This window comes from Octopus sinensis, linkage group LG2, assembly GCF_006345805.1.
Source record: "Octopus sinensis linkage group LG2, ASM634580v1, whole genome shotgun sequence".
NCBI classification, from domain to species: Eukaryota; Metazoa; Mollusca; class Cephalopoda; order Octopoda; family Octopodidae; genus Octopus; species Octopus sinensis.
Genome location: NC_042998.1, coordinates 39258062 through 39279515, shown reverse-complemented (window position 1 = coordinate 39279515; position 21454 = coordinate 39258062). Strand labels below are relative to the sequence as shown.

At 37.8% G+C, this 21454-nt stretch overlaps 2 protein-coding genes across 3 annotated transcripts in view; one reads left to right on the top strand and one right to left on the bottom strand.

Annotated features, from left to right (window-relative positions):
• LOC115227913 (demethylmenaquinone methyltransferase) overlaps positions 1-1967 on the bottom strand; it is a 21831-nt gene extending 19864 nt beyond the window's left edge. The window contains exon 1 of one of the 2 annotated variants that reach the window (XM_036512239.1): positions 1731-1967. In XM_036512239.1, the coding sequence (XP_036368132.1) occupies positions 1731-1745 (15 nt within the window). In that variant the 5' untranslated portion in view covers positions 1746-1967. Of the gene's footprint in view, positions 1-1726 lie in introns of both variants that reach the window. The other variant, XM_036512246.1, reaches the window with a different exon arrangement.
• LOC115227901 (lupus La protein-like) lies at positions 238-21454 on the top strand. The gene is given in 14 exon segments (XM_029798611.2): positions 238-387; positions 4304-4374; positions 4601-4631; positions 4634-4669; positions 6077-6183; positions 6576-6677; positions 7369-7476; positions 10866-10966; positions 12744-12815; positions 13014-13038; positions 13887-14027; positions 16833-16950; positions 18697-18825; positions 21058-21454. Coding segments are annotated over 13 exon segments (1074 nt in total). The 5' UTR covers positions 238-387; positions 4304-4311; the 3' UTR covers positions 21099-21454.

Below are 21454 nucleotides of genomic sequence, written 5' to 3'. Positions count from 1 at the left end.
GGGGCGCATTTGTGTAGTTATGCCCTATAATCTTCTCCCATATGTTGAAGGCCAGAAAGAAATTCTGCTCTAATATGGATCCTCTCAAAATTCAATGGGAATATGAGATTGCTGTTTTTAATTTTTATTTTTAGAGACAATATCATGGGCTCAGGCACCGATCCATTCCACTTGAAGCACTTGAAGTTCCTCCGAACTGTTTATTTATTTTTTTGTGAGCTTCCTGAATTCTCCGGAAGTCAATGTGTTTACGCATGCGCAGCAGCCCTTCCCTCACGGCAACGTGCTTCACAACTTTTCCTGGTTTTTAGTAAATTTCTGTGGAATTTCATTTCATCTCTTTTAATATTGTCACATTGTAGAAAGAATTCATTGATTTTATTAAAGGTGAGTATTTTCTTTTATCAGACTATTCGAGAAATGTTATTTTATCGCAGAAATAAGTTTTTTTTGCTTTATTTAAACGAACATGTGCTGCTGTTTGCCCAGATTGAAGAAGTTCTATTTCTCATTTCGAATTCTTTTAATTAATCGAATTCCTTTTGAATCAAGCCAGAAAATCAATCTTAATTGAACGAAAACAATTATGTGGATGTAAATTTATTAAAAAATTAATATACACATTGGAAAGTTGCTGCCCAAATTTTTATTTTATGCTTAATTAGAAGCACATGACCAACCAGTCGAGAAGATGGAATGTCTCAGGATATTGTGAATATTAGGATAAAGTTGACAAATTTTCAAGAACTGCTGTTATTCGTTACGAGTAGATTACGGTAAATTATAGGTTCCTATCTCGTCTTCAGATCCTGAAGGGATTTTACTTAGGTTTTCGTTTAAAAAAGAAGATTAAAAATGCTGGGAAGGATCGTTGGTCCTTTAAGTGTAACAGGACATTCCCCCCAGTCTCTGAAGAAATTCATCTATTGAGAATATATATTTAGGTATTTCGGTGAAAATGTGTGGATATAAACAGAGACATTGTAAATCGACTTCGATATCTCTTCAATATTCGCCTAGCATTTGATGAGGAATAAGGTTTGGCTACGGACCTCATCCCTACATAAGTTGCGAAAGGAGCAAAATTTAGGATTTAAAAAAAAAATCTTGTGATTACTTATAAACGTTTAATCTACTTTAAGGAGAAGGTAAAGAATACGTACACGGCCCTTAACAAAATCCCTAAACCCGGTTAATACTTTTCGCGCATTTTTGTTTTCATGTTCGTTTCCTACACATTTTTTAAAACCCCTGTTGCACTTTTTTTTTCTTCGTTTCCGGATAATACTGTAAACATTGACCTGTTGTACATATTCTTGACTTTTGCCCTACTTTGTGTGCCAGAACCGACTGAAGCATTTGAACTCCGCTCATTCCAACCCGTTATTCCGATTTCAGCCACCACCACGACACGAACCAACGAAGCACTCTGCGTTGTCGTTTTATCTGCTAGAAATAGAAGCTAAATTTCCCTCAAATCACATTCACCGTTGTAAAAAAAAAAAAGAAAAAAAAGGGGGTTAATGTAACTAATTGTAAATCGGTGTTTCGCTCTTACGCACATATCATTTTGCTTTTTTTTCCGTAGGCTTTTATGACATGACGAAATATTGAATTCATGTGGCGTAATGCGTTTGTTTATGATCTAGCCTAACTGGAAATCATTATTTCGCAAGTACTGTATAATATCGATGTATGTTAAAAATAAAACAGAGGAAAGGCTTACCTACACAAATGGGTACCATCTAAGAAGAGGGGTCCTGGTGCGCGCATCCGCGCTAGCTAGTTGTGACTAGTCTATCTTTTTTGTTTTATTTAATTTGTTTAAGAAAATGATGTGACTCCTCTTGGTTTTGTTTAACAACTTCCAGAAACCTGGATAGGTAGGTGGGGCAAAATTAGTAAGTCCTACTTCTGATTTCTCTTTATTTTCTTCCTGCCTTTTTGAAATCATTGTATTGCATCATCTTAGAAGTGAAAATTGGTGAGCATAGTCAGGTGACACTATTTTTTTTAAAGAAATTTCTCCTCAAATTTGACCCGATTGTAATTAAGGCTGCTAATAAAATACCTGGACAATTTTTGGTGTTTAACAATATTCTTTTCTCTGTTGGATTCCAAGTCAGTTTTTTCCCACACTAGTGTCTAATTTGATAATTTTCAAATTTCTAAAAATAGGGTAAAATGAATAACGACTAATTTCTTCTTATTAACTGCATAATGTGTTAATATATCACGGAAAGGGAACTCCAGCAGATCATGAAGAAGCTGTAGACAATACTTTTTGTTGAGTTTTTCTTATTTAGTCGAGTTTTGTTAATTTCGTATCAAGTGCCATTTCCCCCTGATCCCCTGCCATTTGACTTAGGTATATATATATATTTTTTTGCACTTCTGATCTTTCTGATGTCTAAGGATAGATATTGATGTGTATGAGTCTGTTTTCTGAAGAAATGAAGCGGTGAATTTACCCTATCTTGGTTTACTCATTTTACCTCTGCTAAATTTGTCTTTTATTTGCGCAAAGAGAATGCAATGATTTTCTGAAATACCTGGCTTTCGTTGACATGGAGAAGCCTTTGACAGGGTCCCTGATCCCTTATCTGGTGGTCAATGAGGAAACTAGCGATAAAAGAATGGTTAGTGTGAGCCATGTACAGGGACGCTGTCAGTAAGGTGAGGGTTGGCAACGAGTACAATGAAGAATTCCGGGAAAAGGTAGGGGTCCACCAAGGTTCTGTCCTCAGTCCCCTCCTATTTATCATAGTCCTCCAGGCAATAACAGGAATTCAAGACAGGATGCCTCTGGGAGATCCTCTATGCTAATGACCTTGCTCTAATTGCTGAGTCACTATCAGAACTAGAGAAGTTCTAGGTGTGGAAGCAAGGATTAGAATCGAAGGGCCAACCTAGTTAAAACCAAAGTCCTAATAAGTAGGAAGACAAACAAACCACAAATCTCTTCAGGTAGATGGCCCTGCTCGATCTGTAGAAAAGGTGTAGGTAGAAACTCTATAAGATGTACCCAGTGTAAGCTATGGATACATAAGAGGTGCAGCAATATCAAAGGAAGGCTAACTGGTAAGATAGTTTTTGTATGTGGCAGATGCTCAGGAACAATAAACACTGAAAATGTGCAGAGAACAACTTCTGCCACATTCCAGGGAGAAAAACTAGAAGTAGTTGATAGCTTCTGTTACCTAGGTGACCAAGTCAGTAGCAGGGGTGGATGCTCTGAAAGTGTAGCTGCTAGAATAAGAATAGCTTGGGCAAAGTTGAGAGAGCTCTTACCTCTGCTGGTGACAAAGGGCTTCTCGCTCAGAGTAAAAGGTAGACTGTATGATGCATGGCATTGAAATATGGGCCGTGACTGCTGAGGATATGTGTAAGCTTACACATCTGCCACATGTAAAGACTACTTTTCTCTTCCAGTGATAACACTGTACTTCTTATGTGTCCATTGCTTGCACTGGGTACACTGTATGGGGTTCTCCCAACACCTACATAGCAAACAGGACCATCTCCATGAAGGGATCTGTAATACACACAGACACATGCATATATTGGTTGTGCACAGATCCACTTATATGATAACAAAATACTTAAAATGATAAGAGCATTTGGACTTGCAAGGAGCACAGCTTATTGCAATGTGAATAGCTGGCTCATTTAGAATACACTCTTCCACTTATTCCAGACAAATGACATCATCAGGCTGAAATACTATGCTGGGATGTGCAGGGGAACAATATCACACCCCGACAAAGTCCATCTTGTCTACCTTTGCTGTGGTCACCAAAGCAAGGAATACAAGAAACAGATTAGATGGAAGTTGAGATTGCTAGATGTTCAGACTGAAACACTGCATTCGGTACAGTTAACCCCAGTATGTCTGGCTAGGCAGAGACATGGTGTATCCTGAACAATAGATCTGTTGTAGGTATTTTGTCATTCAACTGAATATCAATCCTAGGTTTGTCCAGTTAAATCTGATCTGCAAAGGTCACCAGACAAAACAAGATTCACCAATTTCTTGGAGTTTGGGTTTGTCGGATGAACAAGTAATGGTAGCAATGTGTCAAATAAATCTGCTCCTTATAAAGGAGTTTTGATAAATGCTGAATAAGTTAATGGTTGAGAAGCAGATTTTAGCATTGGAATTGGGCACAACCAGTTCTGTTGAAACTAATCTAACATATTGCTTAGAGCAGAATGATATTTTTTTCTCTTTTTATCAATTCAACAGTCATCTATGAATGCTAAAGAGTTTTCTCTTCTTTATTTTTTTGTTGTTTCATTTTAGTGGTTGTAATGGCTGAAACAAACGGTGAAACTTTAACAGCTCTTGAACAAAAAATTATTCGACAGATTGAGGTATGCTAAACACTTACTTCATTTGGTTCCATTCTTTAACATTAAATCTGGTACAATTGTGCTGCCTGCATTTGTTGTTTAACCCCAAATTAGCCTTGATCCAATGTATTCATGACCACCCATACGAGGTTTTAGCTGCTATTTTTGTGTTCATGTGATCCACAAAGTGGTTCCCTGTTTGACCTGTCATTATTTCTGTTTATTGTGTGTTTTCTCTTTGTTTCAGTATTATTTTGGAGACATCAACCTTTCCCGAGATCGTTTCTTCAAGAACAAATTAAGTTAGATGATGGCTGTATCCTTTTTCTCTGCTTTCCATTGTTGATGTTTTTTTTTAATATATATTTCCATTTTACATAAAATACATTTTATCAGAACTTCAATTTATTTAGTGTTTTAACATGTTTATCTATTGCAAATTAAATACGGTTGCAGTACATCTGTGTATTAATTTTGCACTCACATTATGAAGCCTAACTTCTTGAAATTTAACTATTTTATTACATCTTGAGTCTTGGGAGGGTCATCATGCCAACAATACTAAACACAGGCACTGGTTGAATATCACTTCTTTATCCTTAGTCACCTGGTTAAATATCTAACCAGCTAACTAATCAATCATTTGTCTTATGTGTTTGTCAAAGTCAAATTAGTCTTATTCTTGTGTATGTAGATGTGTGGTTGATTACGAGAGAAGGGAAGGGAAGGGTGAGAGTAAATGAAGAGTATGTGTGTGTGTGTGCGCACCTTGGTCATCTGTGACCTCTTTAATAGCCTTTTTGGCCTTCTTGTTAGAGGTCAGATCTGCTCAGATTCGCTTGTCATCCTGTATAGATTTATGAGGGTAGTTCATTATGTGAGGAAGGGGAGGACAGAATGTGTGTGTAAGTGAATATGTTTGTGTGTTTGCATGTGTTGTAGCTGTTTTTGTTTTTGAATAGGTAAGCATCTGTGTGTCTGTTCTTGTGTGCATGTATGTGTGTTTATGCATGCTTTCATGTGCATGGTTGTGTATTGGAATTGTTCTTAATTACATGTATTTATGAACAATTTCAATACACAGCCATGTGTATCCACATGCACACACACAAACTGGCATGCACGGGCACACTCACAGACATCCACACTGACACTTAACCCAGCTACACCACACACACTCCCTCTTCACTCTCACCTTTCTCTTGTAAGCAACCACACATCTACATACACAGGAATAAAACTAATTCTCAGACAGACTCAAGCCAGACCTTGAAGAGAGATGGCGTTTAATTGATATAGTCAGTGATTGTAAGAAAGGTCCTTTGCATGCATTGCTTTTGTCATTCCCTTAACTCCATTAGCTTTGGAATAATTACATAACACATCTATGAAGCCAATACTCTTTATTCTCCTGGCACTCTTGATCCAGTAGTTTCATTGCACATATGACACTAATGTACATCATAACTTCATATAATGGATTTTCTCTTATGAGCTTTAGGTTTAACTTACTTTCACCCTTAGCACAACTGTTGATATTAATTTCTTATCCCCTTTGCTTTTCCAAGCTGGTATACGTTTGACAATATTTGCCAAGGACAGTAGTGTGATGAAATTAGCTGAACACGTGTGTTACTTTTTGGTTTATTATATCAGACTGTTTCTGCTTTTTACTGCTGTTCATTGTATATTGTTGTTCTCCTTCACCAACATTTTAAACAAGGGGTTTCAATGGAAATCATGCTAAAATTTAATCGACTGAAATCTCTCAGTGAAGATGCTCAAGTGATATGTGATACTATAAAGAAATCAAAATCTGGTTTAATGGAGGTTAGCTTTAAACTTTTATACATCATTTTATTAAATATTTTTGTAATTATTGTAAATGCTATTTGTGACTTATAGAATCTTCTAATGTATGTGCCTGTTTTTGACCATCACAAGTTTGAGGGATAACAAACATTTAAATTACAACATTTCTGTCTTCTGGAAATTCTAAATCATAAATGTGGCAATAGTCAGAAAATCCTCAAAATATTTTGAAATCAAATCTGTAAGAATTAGTCTCCCAACACAACTTGTATCTTCTATCTCTGTTCCTTTGAGTTTAGAAATGCTCATTATATTTATATTTTTATACCTGTAATTTGTCATAATTCACGTGAATTCTTTTTTGGATTATTTGAAGTTATAGTCTTTCTTATTTTCTAACCCTTTTTTAGGTCAATGAAGATAGCACAAAGATCCGTCGTTCAACTGCAAAGCCATTGCCAGAGAACACACGGGAAAGAAGGGAAGAAATGAGCAATCGAACACTTTATGTGGTATGGTTTTCTTTTCTTTGTATTGTTAATTTGACTATTTGTTTATTGTTTTGGATCTCCAGGTTCTACTTGATTTTGTGTGTGCATCTACCTTTTTGTTTATTCAAAAAGACAAAATCTTCAATTTGTTAAAGCAAAGTTCACAGTTGGTGATCATAAGTTTCAAAGCTTTCTATGATGTTGACTTAGCATCTATCTTCAGTTTGGTTGCATAGATTATGCAGGATATGTCTTTGTCTCAACAGTTTTGTAGTTTTGCTATTTTAATTGAAGGCTTGCATGCTAACTCCTGTTTTTTGTTGAAAATTGAAGATAAAGCTATTTTAAGGTCATTGTTTTAACACTGAATCACCATCATTTAACATCCATTTTCCATGCTGGCATGAGTTGGATGGTTTGACAGGAGCTGGCAAGCCAGAGGATTGCGCCAAGCTCCAATTGTCTGTTTTGGCATGGTTCAATGGTTGGATGCCCCTCCTAATGCCAACCACTTTACAGATTGTACTGAGTGCTTTTAAGGGGCACTAGCACCAGCACAGGTTAAGAATAATGTGATGTTTAGTTGTTGGCAAAAGAATAACCTGAACTGGATATATTTGTATGTTTGATTCAGTTTTGTGATTAAAAAAAAAACAGAAAAGGAAGATTTTTCTTTGAACTAATTTTGTGTTTTGTTCTTTATTTTTTACAGAAAGGCTTCCCAGATGATGTAAGCCTTGATGATCTGATGACTTTTTTTGCAAAATTTGGTGAACTTGAGAATCTAGTAATGAAGAAAAATGGAAGTAAAAAATTTACTGTAAGTGTGTTCAGATTTTTAATATTTCAACGCACTTTGTGGTACCAGTGCCGGTGGCACACAAGAAAATCATCCGAACGTGGCCGTAGCCAGTACCGCATAGACTGGCCTCCGTGCTTTGGGGACGTAACAAACACCATCCGATCGTGGCCGTCCGCCAGCCTCATCTGGCACCTGTGTCGGTGGCACATAAAAACACCATCCGAGCGTGGCCGTCTGCCAGCCTCGTCTGGCACCTGCCAGCCTCATCTGGCACCTGTGTCGGTGGCACATAAAAACACCATCCGAGCGTGGCCGTCTGCCAGCCTCGTCTGGCACCTGTGTCGGTGGCACATAAAAACACCATCCGAGCGTGGCCGTTCGCCAGCCTCGTCTGGCACCTGTGTCGGTGGCACATAAAATCACCACTACACTCTCGGAGTGGTTGGCGTTAGGAAGGGCATCCAGCTGTAGAAACACTGCCAGATCTGACTGGCCTGGTGCAGCCTTCGGGCTCCCCAGACCCCAGTTGAACCGTCCAACCCATGCTAGCATGAAAACGGACGCTAAATGATGATGATGATGATGATGATGATATATATATATATATATTATATATATATATATATATATATATATATATATATATATATATATATACTATATACATATCCCTTGTCTGGTGGTACGTAAAGCACTATCCGACTCGTGGCCGTGGCACGTAAAATACTCCAATGCGACCGTACGACAGGCACCCTTGCCACCCCCTTTGCTTGTGAAGACATGTTGGGGCAAGCGAAATCGAAATCGAATTGAACCAGCCAGGATCCCTGGTCTGGTGGTACGTAAAAAGCACTATCCGACTCGTGGCCGATGCCAGCACCGCCTCGACTGGCTTCTGTGCCGGTGGCACATAAAATACACCAATCTGACCGTGGCCGTTGCCAGCCCCGCCTGGCACCTGTGCAGGTGGCACGTAAAAAGCACCCACTACACTCACGGAGTGGTTGGCGTTAGGAAGGGCATCCAGCTGTAGAAACATTGCCAAATTTAGACTGGAGCCTGGTGCAGCCTTCTGGCTTCCCAGAACCCCGGTCGAACCGTCCAACCCATGCTAGCATGGAGAACGGACGTTAAACGACGATGATGATGATGATGATTTTAAGGCAGTGAGCTGGCAGAATGGTTAACATGCTGGACAAATTGCTTAGCAGCAATTCGTCTGTCTTGACATTCTAAGTTAAAATTCTGCCAAGGGTTGACTTTACCATTCATCCTTTCAGGGTTGATAAAATAAGTACCAGTTGAGCACTGGGCCTGAGATAGTCGACTTGCTGGCCTTGTGCCAAAATTTGAAACCATTATTTCAGTGCATTTCATTGAGATTTCTCTTTTAATTATTTTTTGCCTTGGTTAACTTATGACACGGTGGCTTTCACTTGAGATGGGTTGAATCAGCTTTGACTGAGCTCACCATGTCCTTCACGCATGTTGATCACATCTGACAGTCAGATGCAGTTGATGTTGTAGTGGGTACCCTCTCTTGAGTTAATTTGTATGAAAATTTGCATAAAAATCTGGTATAGTTCCAGTTCTTTACAAAGTAAATGGGTCTGTTTGGGAGAAATCTATGAAGAATAGTATTCTAAAAAATAACATGGACAGTATAGTTGATTTGAAAATAATAATGAAATAAATCCTGGTAAATCATCATCATCATCATCATTTCACAGCTGTTTCCCATGTTGGCATGGGTCAGATGGTTTGACTGGAGCTGGTAAGGCAAGGGGCTGTGCCAGGCTCCAGTTGTCTGTTTTGGTATGGTTTCTATGGCTGGATCCTCTTCCTAATGCCAACCACTTGACCAAGTGTACTGGGTGCTTTTTGTATGGCACCAGCACAGGCGTGTTTTACGTAGCACGCACCATTTGGAGTTGCCTAGTAGCTTGCAAGACAAAGACCTTTTAGTTAAGAGAGGAGGTGGCCGTGTGCCAGGCAAGAGGTTGTTTAGAGTACGATGGAAGGACAGAGACCCTTACTATAGAGGAGGTACTTGGTCACCCCAGTAGGACAAAGAAGGTGAGAGAGAGAGAAATAGGCTGTGTTGGAGATGTATTGGAGCTTATCCACAGGAAACAGTGCATGGGGTGGGAGTTTAAATAGTACAAAGAAAGGGATGGATGTTAGGGGGAGATGTTTAGAGATAGGGAAGACGATTTGATTTGTAACAGCCCCAACTCATTTCAATATACTTTACATGCACCTTCAGTCATAGGTTTTTTCGTGCTGCTTTGAATTTAGTTATGGTCTTGGAGAAACATGAAATTACTGTTTCCTCTTTTGAGGGATTGGAATGGTATGCATAAGTTAATGCCAGAATTTTTATTGGTATATTTTATTGACCTGTGAAAGGGTGAAAGGCAAGCAATAGTTATCTTTCAGGATTTGAACATTGGAGTCTGTACAGTTTTGTACATTGTACCTATTTTCTTGTCATTGTCCCACACATGCCAGCATGGAAGGAGGACATTCAATGATGATGATGATGATGATGACAGCCTATTTTCTTGTCATTATTTAATGTCGCTTGTGGTATCTCTTCTGGTTTTATATTGTGAGTTCAAATCCAACCATGGTTGACTTTGTCTCTCCTCCTTTTGGGGGTTGATGAAATAAGGACCATTTCAACACTGAGGCTGATGCAATGGACTTGCCTCCTTCCCCAATATTTCAGGCATTGTGCTTCTAATAGAAAAGATTATCTAATCCACTGTTTTTCTAAAATGTAATGTTTCAGAGATCGTGGGACATGTTGCCATGTTTTGTTCAAATGCATTGTTTTCTATTCAGCTGCATATGTTTGAAGTAAACGCTTTTATAGCTGATTTTTCTTTCTAACCATTTATCTTTGAAGTGGAATTGGGGTCCATTTCAGTTTGTCAGTGGCAAGCAAGTAAGTGTACCTTCTTTAGAGTGCAAAATAACTGAGATTTTTATTATCTTGGCTAATCTCTACACACTTGTAGGCTGACTCTGAACTCTTAATAACTTATAAAAATGTACCATTATTGACTCAGTAGCTACGTAAATTTGTTTGCTAAATACAACTTCAATGAAAATCCAGCTTGTGTTTTGCTTGATTGTAGAATTTAGTAAAATCAAAGAAAAACTAATTTACCTAATTTATAGTGACTTTGGAATGGTTTCACAGTGTTTCAGTGTGAAACGTTTAGATGGTTAAATAGAACTGGTGTACACAAAATTTGATTTGCTTGTTAAGTTAATAAACAGAATTTGGAGGCAGCTTTGTTGCTAATGTTTTTCAATTTTATGACATGCAAAAAAAAAAGGCATTTGATTTTCTTTTTGCTGTTATTTGAATAACTAGGTATGTACATTGTATTTTATAGGGTTCTGCTTTTGTTGTCTTTTTGGAAAAAGATAAACTGGAAGAATTTTTAAAGGCTGAAGATGTCAAATATGGAGAAAATGAAATAATTAAATATCGCAAGTGAGTAATATTGTAATTTTTTGGGTAGGTTTAGAGTTGAAATTTTTTTGTAAATCTAGTTTTGTGTTCTTCTTTCTCCAGTTCTGTGATAATTCTTGTAAAAACATTGTAAATCATTTTACCTAGTACTATTATTCATAATTGATGACTGGCATCTGTGCTAGTGGAGCGCTAATAGCACCATCCGAGTGTGATCGTTGCCAGTGCCTCTGGACTGGCTCCTGTGCAGGTGGCACGTAAAAACACCTTTTGAGCGCTGTCATTGCCAGTACCGGTGGCACGTAAAAGCACCCACTACACTCTTAGAGTGGTTGGCATTAGGAAGGACATCCAGCTGTAGAAACTCTGCCGGATCAAGATTGGAGCCTGGTGCAGCCTCTGGTTTGCCAGTCCTCATTCAAATCGTCCAACCCATGCTAGCATGGAAAGCGGACGTTGAACAATGATGATGATGCTATTATTTAGCTTTAAATGTTTGCTCCCAAAATTTTCAAAGAAAATATTTTAACTCAGCTTTATAGTCAATATTTTGGTGATATTGTGTGTGGGGAAATGGCAAAAAATGCGTTTGTTAGCTCTAATTTGAATCATCATCATTTAACGTCTGTTTTCCATGCTGGCATGGGTTGGACGGTTTGATAGAAGCTAGCAAGCTGTACAAGGCTCCAATTGTCTGTTTTGGTATGGTTTCTATAGCTTGATGCCCTTACTAATGCCAACCACTTTAGAGTGTACTGGGTGTGTTTTATGTGACACCAGCACTGGTGCTTTTTACATGGCATTGGCACCTACAGGGTCACTGAACCACTTGCAAGACAAAACTCCTTGGCTGGGAATGGTATCAAAGGATGGGGATGGCTTTGTGCCTGTTGAGGGATTAGAGATAAAAAGGGATGAAGATAGGTAGCTTACTGTAAAGACATGGCTATCCCAGTTGCAAGAGGAAGGAGAATAAGTTAGAAAGTATATGCCTTAAGCACAAAAGGTAAGCTCTTTGTTGCCAACAGGTAATATGGTTTCATGCAGTTATCCCTGTTACAAATAAAATCATCTTTTGGCTGACTAAAAATATTTCTTGTGTTTAGCAAGCCATTGAAGAGTTCATGGTGGTTCTTGCCTGCTAGCTATTTTTTTTAAGCATATCATCAAGGGTCTTTGTCAGCCTGCCAGAAATCCTCTACACTTTTTGTGTATCCATTGCTTGACCTAACTACACATTAAATGCCTGCTTACCTCCTTTCTACATCATTCAGAGATTTTTCTGCGTTCCTTAACCATTTCTGAACTTGTAGTTTTTGTGAAATAAAGATGAAAATAAAACTGCTTGTAGATTGCACTTTGAAATGGTATGAATAAACCTTTGCATTTATAATAACCAATGCATATTTTATTTTATGAGAAATTTTGGCAATTCACTAGGAGATCCATTGATAGACTTTCTCTGACAAGCAGTTTATTATTTATGGAGATTGGACTTCAATTTTAATATTTAAAAATTTCTTTTGAAGCTCTGGTCAATTGTAGCAGTCTTTTAGAAATATAAATTGTAATTTGTCTTGATGTTTCCTACTTTAGAATAATACTCGAATGCTTTAATGGAATCAGAAGTGGTCTTTGAGGGTTGTGTTTGAAACGGTTAAATGATTTCATTTGTTCTCTCTTTTAATATTCAATTTGGAATACAGAGAAGCAGATGTAGATAATTTTGGTTTTTATTCATATTTATTATCACTTTCTTTAGTAGAAATATTTTCACTAACCCAATCTCTCTTTTCAGGGATGAATATTATAAAAGAAAAAATGAAAAGAGGAGACAGCATAAGGAACAGCTCATGAAAGAGAAGCAAGAGTAAGTTGTAGTTTGTCTTGATGTGTATAGGAATTTGAAGAAAAGCTTCTATGATAGCGAAAGCATTAAACTTCCCTGTTTTTATATTCAATTTCCAACTTGGTTTGCATGGAGAAACAAACATAACACAAATGATAATTTAATACTTTCATTTTAATGCTTTCCCCTTTTACTCACGTACCTATTTTCATTTTGTAGGCAACATTTAAAGAAAATGGAAGAGGTAGGTTTGCTTTTTCTTACATTGTCAAGTAATAATAAAAAAAAAACTTTGATTGGGAATATAAGATTGTAACAAGACAAAAGAGTTAGCATTGTGAAAGGCCAACAAAAGGGATATATAGCTATTTTGAAGGGTTTTTTAATCCCAGTTTTCTGTTACTTCAGTGACATTGGAATCTTCCAATTGTTAATCTTGCTGTTAATCAGACAGGGCCTATATATATATATAATTTTGTTATCGAGCAATACAAGAATACAAACTGAAGAATAACATTTACAAGCTATATCAGGATATCATCATCATCATCATCGTTTAGCGTCCGTTTTCCATGCTAGCATGGAAAACGGACGCTAAACGATGATGATGATATCCTGATATAGCTTGTAAATGTTATTCTTCAGTTTGTATTCTTGTATTGCTCGATAACAAAATTAGAATATTTTGTTAAAAAAATTTTTTTTTAAATCAGTTAAAACAATATTGCCCTATCAATATACAAATATTCAAATTTCACAAAAGCTTTCCAAACCTTCAAGAATTTCTTTTTACCCATTTCATCACTTAATATTGTTGAAGGTGTGGCAGAGAAATGGCACACTCCTCTGTTGCCATGTTGATGCAGTTTCCTGTTGCGTCTTTGGCTCAAAAGAATTCTGCCATGCAAGTAATGAGATACTTATTCCAGTCGGCTGGATTTCCTGCTGACGTCTGCTCCTGATTATATTGTCTTGGTTGTAAAGATAAGTCTGGATATAATGACAGTGCATGAATATCCATTAAATTTAATCAGTTGTGTTTCTCACTTTGAAGGAATGATAAATGGAAATAAATTTTCTTTTGTGTTTCAGAAAGAAAAAATAGCAATTGTTCCTGGATCAGTTCTCCATTTGTCAGGTTTTACACAGGATTTAGACAGAGAAGACATTAGAACTTTCTTCTCTGATTTTGCTGCTGTAGCCTGGGTTGACTACAATAAAGGTGACACAGAGGTTGGTTTTGTTTTGTGATTCTTCAATTGAGAAATAGTTTGTTGATGGCTGGAAAAATTCAACCAAAGATCTTGTCTTTTCCTAAGATTTATACCTTGCATGTTAATATTATGAACATTCTTGCCATGTTCTGATGTCGAGCCCCTAATGCTAATAAGGGTCCTGTTAGTGTTTGATTTTTCTTTACAGCATTGAATGTTCACCATTCCACTTTCATTGCATACACACACACAAACATGACTCCGTTTTATATATATACTCACGCAGAGTTGAAACGCTGTTTGATTTTTTTTTTTTCACAATAGAACTTCTGTCATTCCACTAACAAGTTTGCCATCACCCCTTCCTTTTTCGTAGAGCATGACCTCCAAACATTGGGCCTCACAGGGGCAATGACAAGAGACCGAGACCTCTAGAGATATGCCGTGATTGAGAAGACCCTGCAAGTAAAGTGAGATCACAGCCGTAGCCTACTCCAGTGTCACATAACCAACCCATTTCAAAAGTACCTTTGAATCATCAGGCAACATTTTGTGCTTGAGGAGACCTATTGAATCAAGTAATATCAAAATCACAATCTCAATTGAATCGAAATCAAGAATGGAAATTGTAGTTGTGACTGATGCCAGTGCTGCCTGACTGGCTCCCTGTACCGGTGGCATGTAAAAAGCACCACCTAAGCATGGTCGATGCCAGCCAGTCCCTGCTCCCCCCCTCCCTGACTGTCTTGTGCCTGAAGCATGTAAAAAGCACTGTCCAGATATGGCTGATGCCAGTGCCGCCAGACTGGCTCCCTGTGCCAGTGGCATGTAAAAAGCACTCACTACACTCTCGGAGTGGTTGGCATTAGGAAGAGCATCCAGCTGTAGAAACCTTGCCAGATCAGATTGGAGCCTGGTGCAACCTCTTGGCTTGCCAGACCCTAGTCGAACCATCCAACCCATGTCACTGTGGAAAACGGATGTTAAATGATGATGATGATGTGATGGAGAAATACACAAGAGTATTGTTATAGTAGAAGATATGGATGGTAAATCTTTATATATAAAAGTGAGGTTGTGTGCTGTCTGTCTCCTACGATTTAGATTCCTAACTACTCCCACATTTTGCGGTGCAGTTTAACCAAAACCGGGTATCTTATAGTCGTGATTTAAAAAAAAATTTACCATCAATTTTTGGCATATATAAGGGAAGTAACTCTAAAAATTTATTATTAAATCTCAGAACGTAAAAAGTTACAGTAACCCCCCCCCTTTGTGGTTAGCCATATTGAGATGGCTATTATACTTTACATCTCTAAAAATGCTTATATAGTTATTTCCCTTACAAACCCGAGCAATGCCGGGCGATACTGCTAGTCAGATTAATAAACTTGTCGATGTTCACATTCATTCACATACTTCCTTTGTACACACACACACACACAGAGTTGAAATGCTGTTTGATTTTTCTTTTCAGTGTTGAACATTCACCATCCCACTTCCATTGCACACACACAAGCATTCATATACCTCCCTTTTACATACACACTCAAATATACTCACACAGTGGAAAAATTTTTTTTACCATTTCCTTTGTTATTCATCTATCACCCCTTCCTTTCTCATCCATATGTTGTGACAGAGAAAAACAGAAGATATACGATGTGCTCTTTGCCAGTTCCTCTCTCTCTCATTGCCATTACTTTCTCTCACTCCTTCTCTGTCAAGGCTGTTACTCTCACTACTTCTCCTTCACTGAATTACTATTTTCTCTTCTCTCCCTTCACTTATACTACTCTTTCTCCTACTGCCCCCAGCGTGATTTTGGACAAATATATAAAAATACTACACTCATTATTATATTAGGAGATGGCATGCAATAATACTTTTTATTTGTGACAACCAAAATGCCTCCCATCCAATAGACGGTGCTGAATTGTCAAACATTTAAACCAAATTTTCTCGAAACTACTTGTTTGACTGTTCCATTTTCTGGCATTATTTCAAGCCAGCCGGCTTTTTTTGCGCAATCTGCTTGTGCATTTTTCTCGCGTACGCATAGTATCGATCACAACAGCTGATGTACTTGCGCGTACAAATGCACGTTCCCACGGCTTTATCGATCGCATTCTCACCTGGAATCGATTTTTGTAATTTTTTCAAGACTTATACATGTCCTGATACCATCGAAAGTTGAGCGCAATCAGATGGAGGATGCCCAAGATCCTAGAAGACACACACTGACAGACAAAGGATTTTATATAATAGATGTTACGTCATGCTAAGAGAGATTACTCTGGTCTTAAGAGTTATCTCCCCATTTGCATTTCGTCAGAAAGAAAAAAATCAAATAATTAGCTAAAAATACGAATGCAGTAGACTTCTGAAGTAAAAAGAATGTAATGAGATAACTATTTAAAATCCTTATGGTTTTCATTGATTTGTTGTAAAGTTATGAGACTGAAACACAGAGCAATGATTGTAGTCACAATCCATGATGTTGAATTTGTAGTTTTCTAAGCAGTTTTAACAAGATGTTATATGAAGAAAGAGTAGCAACGTGTGAGTAAATAATTTTAGGTAAATCATTGGTGACAACCTGTTAATGGGTTAAATCTACAATGAAACAGGAATTTTGATTCAAGTACTGAATAATTTTTAGAAATTTCTTTTCAGAGTTTTATTTGGCAGGGGAATCAGTTTTTTTTTCTTTTTTCTTTTTTAAGTCACTTAAAAAATATTTTGTTTATGAAAATGTTTACAATTTGCAAGACTATTAACATAATAAATGAAAGACAAAATTTTCTTGATTTGTTCCACTAAGGCCTGGGTCCGTTTCTTTGAAGAAAATCAAGCTAAAGTGGTTCTCGAGAAAACCAAAGATTCTGACAGTGAAGACATAAAGCTAAAAGAGAATGTCTTGAAGGGTGATGTTCTTGAAGGTATGTCATCTCTGTACTTTTTGAGTGAGTGTGTGAGATGTATTGGTTTTGTTATTGTCCTAGTAATGCATGTGCAATTGTAGAAGTCCTTCCAGCCGTCCACAATCTGCTGCTCACCTCAACCTTACAAAATAAACATCAGTGGCTTTTATTCTTGGATGGTTAGAAGAACATTGCTGAGCAAAATGCGATTCAGTTAAATAATTGTGTTAACAGTGAAACTCAAAGCAAATAAAGTCATAAATGATAGAATGTAACCATCCAAATGGCTTTGAATCCAGTATTTATGTGCTATTATTTATAGCTTTATAAAGGCAGCCAGCTGGCAGAATCATGAGCTCACTTGACAAACTACCTAGAAGTATTTTGTCTGTGTTTATGTTCTGAGTTCAAATTCCACCAAGGCCAGGTTTGCCTTCCATCCATTTAGGGTCACTGAAATAAGGACGAGTTGAACCCTGGGCTTGATGTAATCGACTTAATCTCACCCCCAAATTACAAGCCTTGTGCTTAGAGCAGAAGAAAATTATAGCTTTATCTCCTTTGAGCTTCACTGTTCCAAACAAGGATTATTCATGTTCTCTCTTGAAGTTTCTAAATTCTTACAAAGTCAATTATTCATCATTTAGCATCCGCTTTCCATGCTGGCATGGGTTGGACGGTTCAACTGGGGTCTGGGAAGCCAGAAGGCTACACCAAGCCCCGTCTGATCTGGCAATGTTTCTACGGCTGGATGCCCTTCTTAACGCCAACCACTCCATGAGTGTAGTGGGTGCTTTTTATGTGCCAGACAAGGCTGGCAAATGGCCACGATCGGATGGTGCTTTTTACGTGCCACATTCATTTTCTTTCAAGCATGAACTGGTTTGTTGAGTAGCAAACCAGTATAAAACTGGTACCAAGTTTTAAGGTGGCGAGCTGGCAGAAACGTTAGCATGCTGGGCGAAATGCTTAGCAGTATTTCATCTACCGCTGCGTTCTGAGTTCAAATTCCACCGAGGTCGACTTTGCCTTTCATCCTTTCGGGGTCGATTAAATAAGTACCAGTTACGCACTGGGGTCGATATAATCAACTTAATCCGTTTGTTTGTCCTCTCTGTGCTTAGCCCCTTGTGGGTAGTAAAGAAATAAGTTTTAAGATATTTTTGTTATTGGCAGGGAAACAGAATTTTTTGTTTTAGCTACTCGCCTAAACTTTATTTTTTGGTTCTCCAAATGCATTTCCAGTCAGCATTCTGCTTACTTATTATCATCATTTAATGTCCGTTTTTCCATGCTGGCATGCTTTGGATGGTTTGACAGGAATTGGTAAAGCTGCACCAAGCTCCATAGTCTTGTTTTGGCAGGGTTTCTGTGGTGGGATGCACTTTCTAAATGCCAACTACTTCAGAGTGTTTTGGTTACTTTTTACATGGTACCAGCACTGATAGGGTCAATGAATAAGCCCCTCAGCTGTGGAGAGAGAATAATGGTGAGGGGCCGGTGGTGGCTTTGTGTCAGTTGACGAGTGTTTAGGAGTAAAGAGAGACAGGGTTGGCACCCTGCTATCGAGTAGAAATATCAATACTGCCAGTCATTCTAGAATTTCTTCTTTGTGAACATTTTTCTTCCAATCACCATCTCCTGTTATATAGACTTCCTAATTTAGAAATTCTGTCTACTATCATTGTTACTCAAACTAATGTAAAAATTGTAGTTCATAATTAATAAAGTACTGTATTTAATTAATAATGGTAATGTTTTCAGGAGAGGCTGAGCATGAACACTGGAAGAAAATTTCTGAAGCTAAATCTGCTGGGATGAAGAATAAGAAGCTTGGCAAAATGGGTGGTAGAAAGAAATTTGGCAAAAGGCATGCAAAACGTGGTAACAGTGGTGAGTATCATATTGAATATTTTGCTGTTCTTTGTTGCATCATCATCATTATTTGATGTCTGTTGTCTATGGTGGCATGGGTTGGATGGTTTGACGAGAGCTGGCAAACTGTGGAGCTGCACCAGACTCCAGTCTGATTTATTGTGGTTTCTACGGCTGGATGCCCTTCCTAGTGCCAACCACTTTTCAGAGTGTTGGGTGCTTTTATGTGGCACCATCATGGGTACTTTACACCACCACATGGACCGATCTTAAGACTTTTGCTGTGTAGTATGGATCTTCTTGAGTACAGCAAGGTACCAGCTATCTTGGTCCTTTGTCATCTCGCCTGAAAGTTTCAGCGTCCTGAGGTCACTCTTTAGTATTTTATCCAATGTCTTCCTGGGTTTCTCACTTCCACGTGTTCCATCCACTTACAGGGATCGCTTCTTCTTTATGGAATTGTTGGCATCCATCCACATCATATGACCAAAACCAGCACAGTCTTCTCACTTGCACACTGCATCTAATCTCTAACTTCTTTTATCTTTTAGCATTTAATTAAACAAGCTTTATCTGGCCAAAATATTCTGCCTGTTTTATGAGCAAACTGGCCAGATCCAACTTCTCACACCTACAACATCTGTCCGAAAATAAACATTGTCGAAATCTGAAGGTTACAAGATAATGTAGGATAAGTTCAAAAACAATGTGAATGAGTGGCTGTGTGGTAAGTAGCTTGCCTACCAACCACATGGTTCCGGGTTCAATCCCACTGCGTGGCATCTTGGGCAAGTGTCTTCTGCTATAGCCCCGGGCCGACCAATGCCTTGTGAGTGGATTTGGTAGACGGAAACTGAAAGAAGCCTGTCGTATATATGTATATATATATATAAGTTTGTGTCTGTTTGTCCCCCTAGCATTGCTTGACAACCGATGCTGGTGTGTCTACGTCCCCGTAACTTAGCGGTTCGGCAAAAGAGACCGATAGAATAAGTACTGGGTTTACAAAGAATAAGACCTGGGGGCGATTTTCTCGACTAAAGGCGGTGCTCCAGCATGGCCGCAGTCAAATGACTGAAACAAGTAAAAGAGTAAAGTATGCATTGCATTTGACACAGAAATCTGAAAGATTAAAGATATCCTTCAATGTAGATATTTCAGCTGTTCAAAGACACAAAGAACGAATGGTCTATATCACCTGTAACCCTGCACTATATCTTTTCTAAACTTGAACAAAAGATTTTCAAAATAAATATCATTCTCTCCAGCTTCTGTAACATCCAATCTCTTGTGCTTCTATTTAACACTGAACTGTATCATTGCCAATCTTTGTTAATGCATATCAAATTTGTTTCTCTTCTTGTGAGTTTATTGGTCTACCATTTCATGTTTTGGTTTGTGTTGATGGTATTCCTCTTGGATGTGCCTCCCACCAAATACAACAAAAACAAGCCCATCTAGTTAGCAGTTTCATTTTCCAACATGCCCTAATCTCAGGCATACAAGTACCCTGTTTTTTTTCTTTTTGCCTCTTCTAATGCTGTGACTCAATAACTTTAGTCCTCTTTGTCACTATTCTTGTATCTCAACTCTGCAATCTCTCTTTCCTCTAACTGCTCTCTTTTCTTGGAGATATTCAAACTGAACATTATTTGCTTCAACTGTATAGGATTTGGAGGGCTGACATGGGATGAGGGCACTGTCCTTCCTCTTCTAATTCAAAGAGAAAAAGGACATTTTCTTGTTATTTTACATTGGTTTCGGATGAGGGTGTAATAGACAGTTAAGATGGAAGGAGAAAATTCAGGTTGTTTTTCCGTGTTTTGAGTGAAGGGCAATGACCTGATATTTGTGCTCATGGCAGTGAGGCATAACACTGAATGCAGAAAAAATGTGAAGCAAGAAAGAAATAAGAGAAGCTCATTCTGTTGAAGAAATGACTGAATTAGCTGAGGCCCAAAATGGAAAAAACTTCAAATCTGAAAAAGATGCAAAAACAGCCTTTTGTGATTTCATCACCTTGCTCTCCAGAATTCTTTGCTGCCAGCATAAATAAACTACCGATAAATTGGCAAAATTGTGTTGATAATTTAGGTGCATACTTTGATTAACTGTATTGCTTTTTGTTGAGATAAAGTAAAATAAACATTCAGTTCAAAATCAGACATTCCATTCTTAATGACCTGATTTAGTAAGATCTGAAGTGATCAATATTATGAGAGGTTTTCTAATCCTTTCTTTTGTTTTCAGGTGATGAACCAGCTGCAAAGGTCTCTAAAACTGAAGACTAATTAGAAATGAAACACTTCTTATATTTTATAAATCTTTTATTAAGCTCTCTTGAAGACCTACACACACACTCTCTCTTTCTCTCTAATTGTGCATAAAGACTCATGAAATGATTGCAGTTACTGCAATCACCAAGCTGTATGAAATTTGCCCATCACCACAAAATGTCCTTGTAATTCAGCTTTATGGAAGCCAAGTATTTTCTATGCCAGTTTTTCTTCAGAATGATGTGTTCTGACAATATGGAGATACTGTGGAACATTATTGGTACTTTATTTTATTCTAATGGGGGTTTTGTGACTCAAGAGAGCAAGGGGGAAATCATTTTACACATTGTAAATAAATTCATTGAAGCATA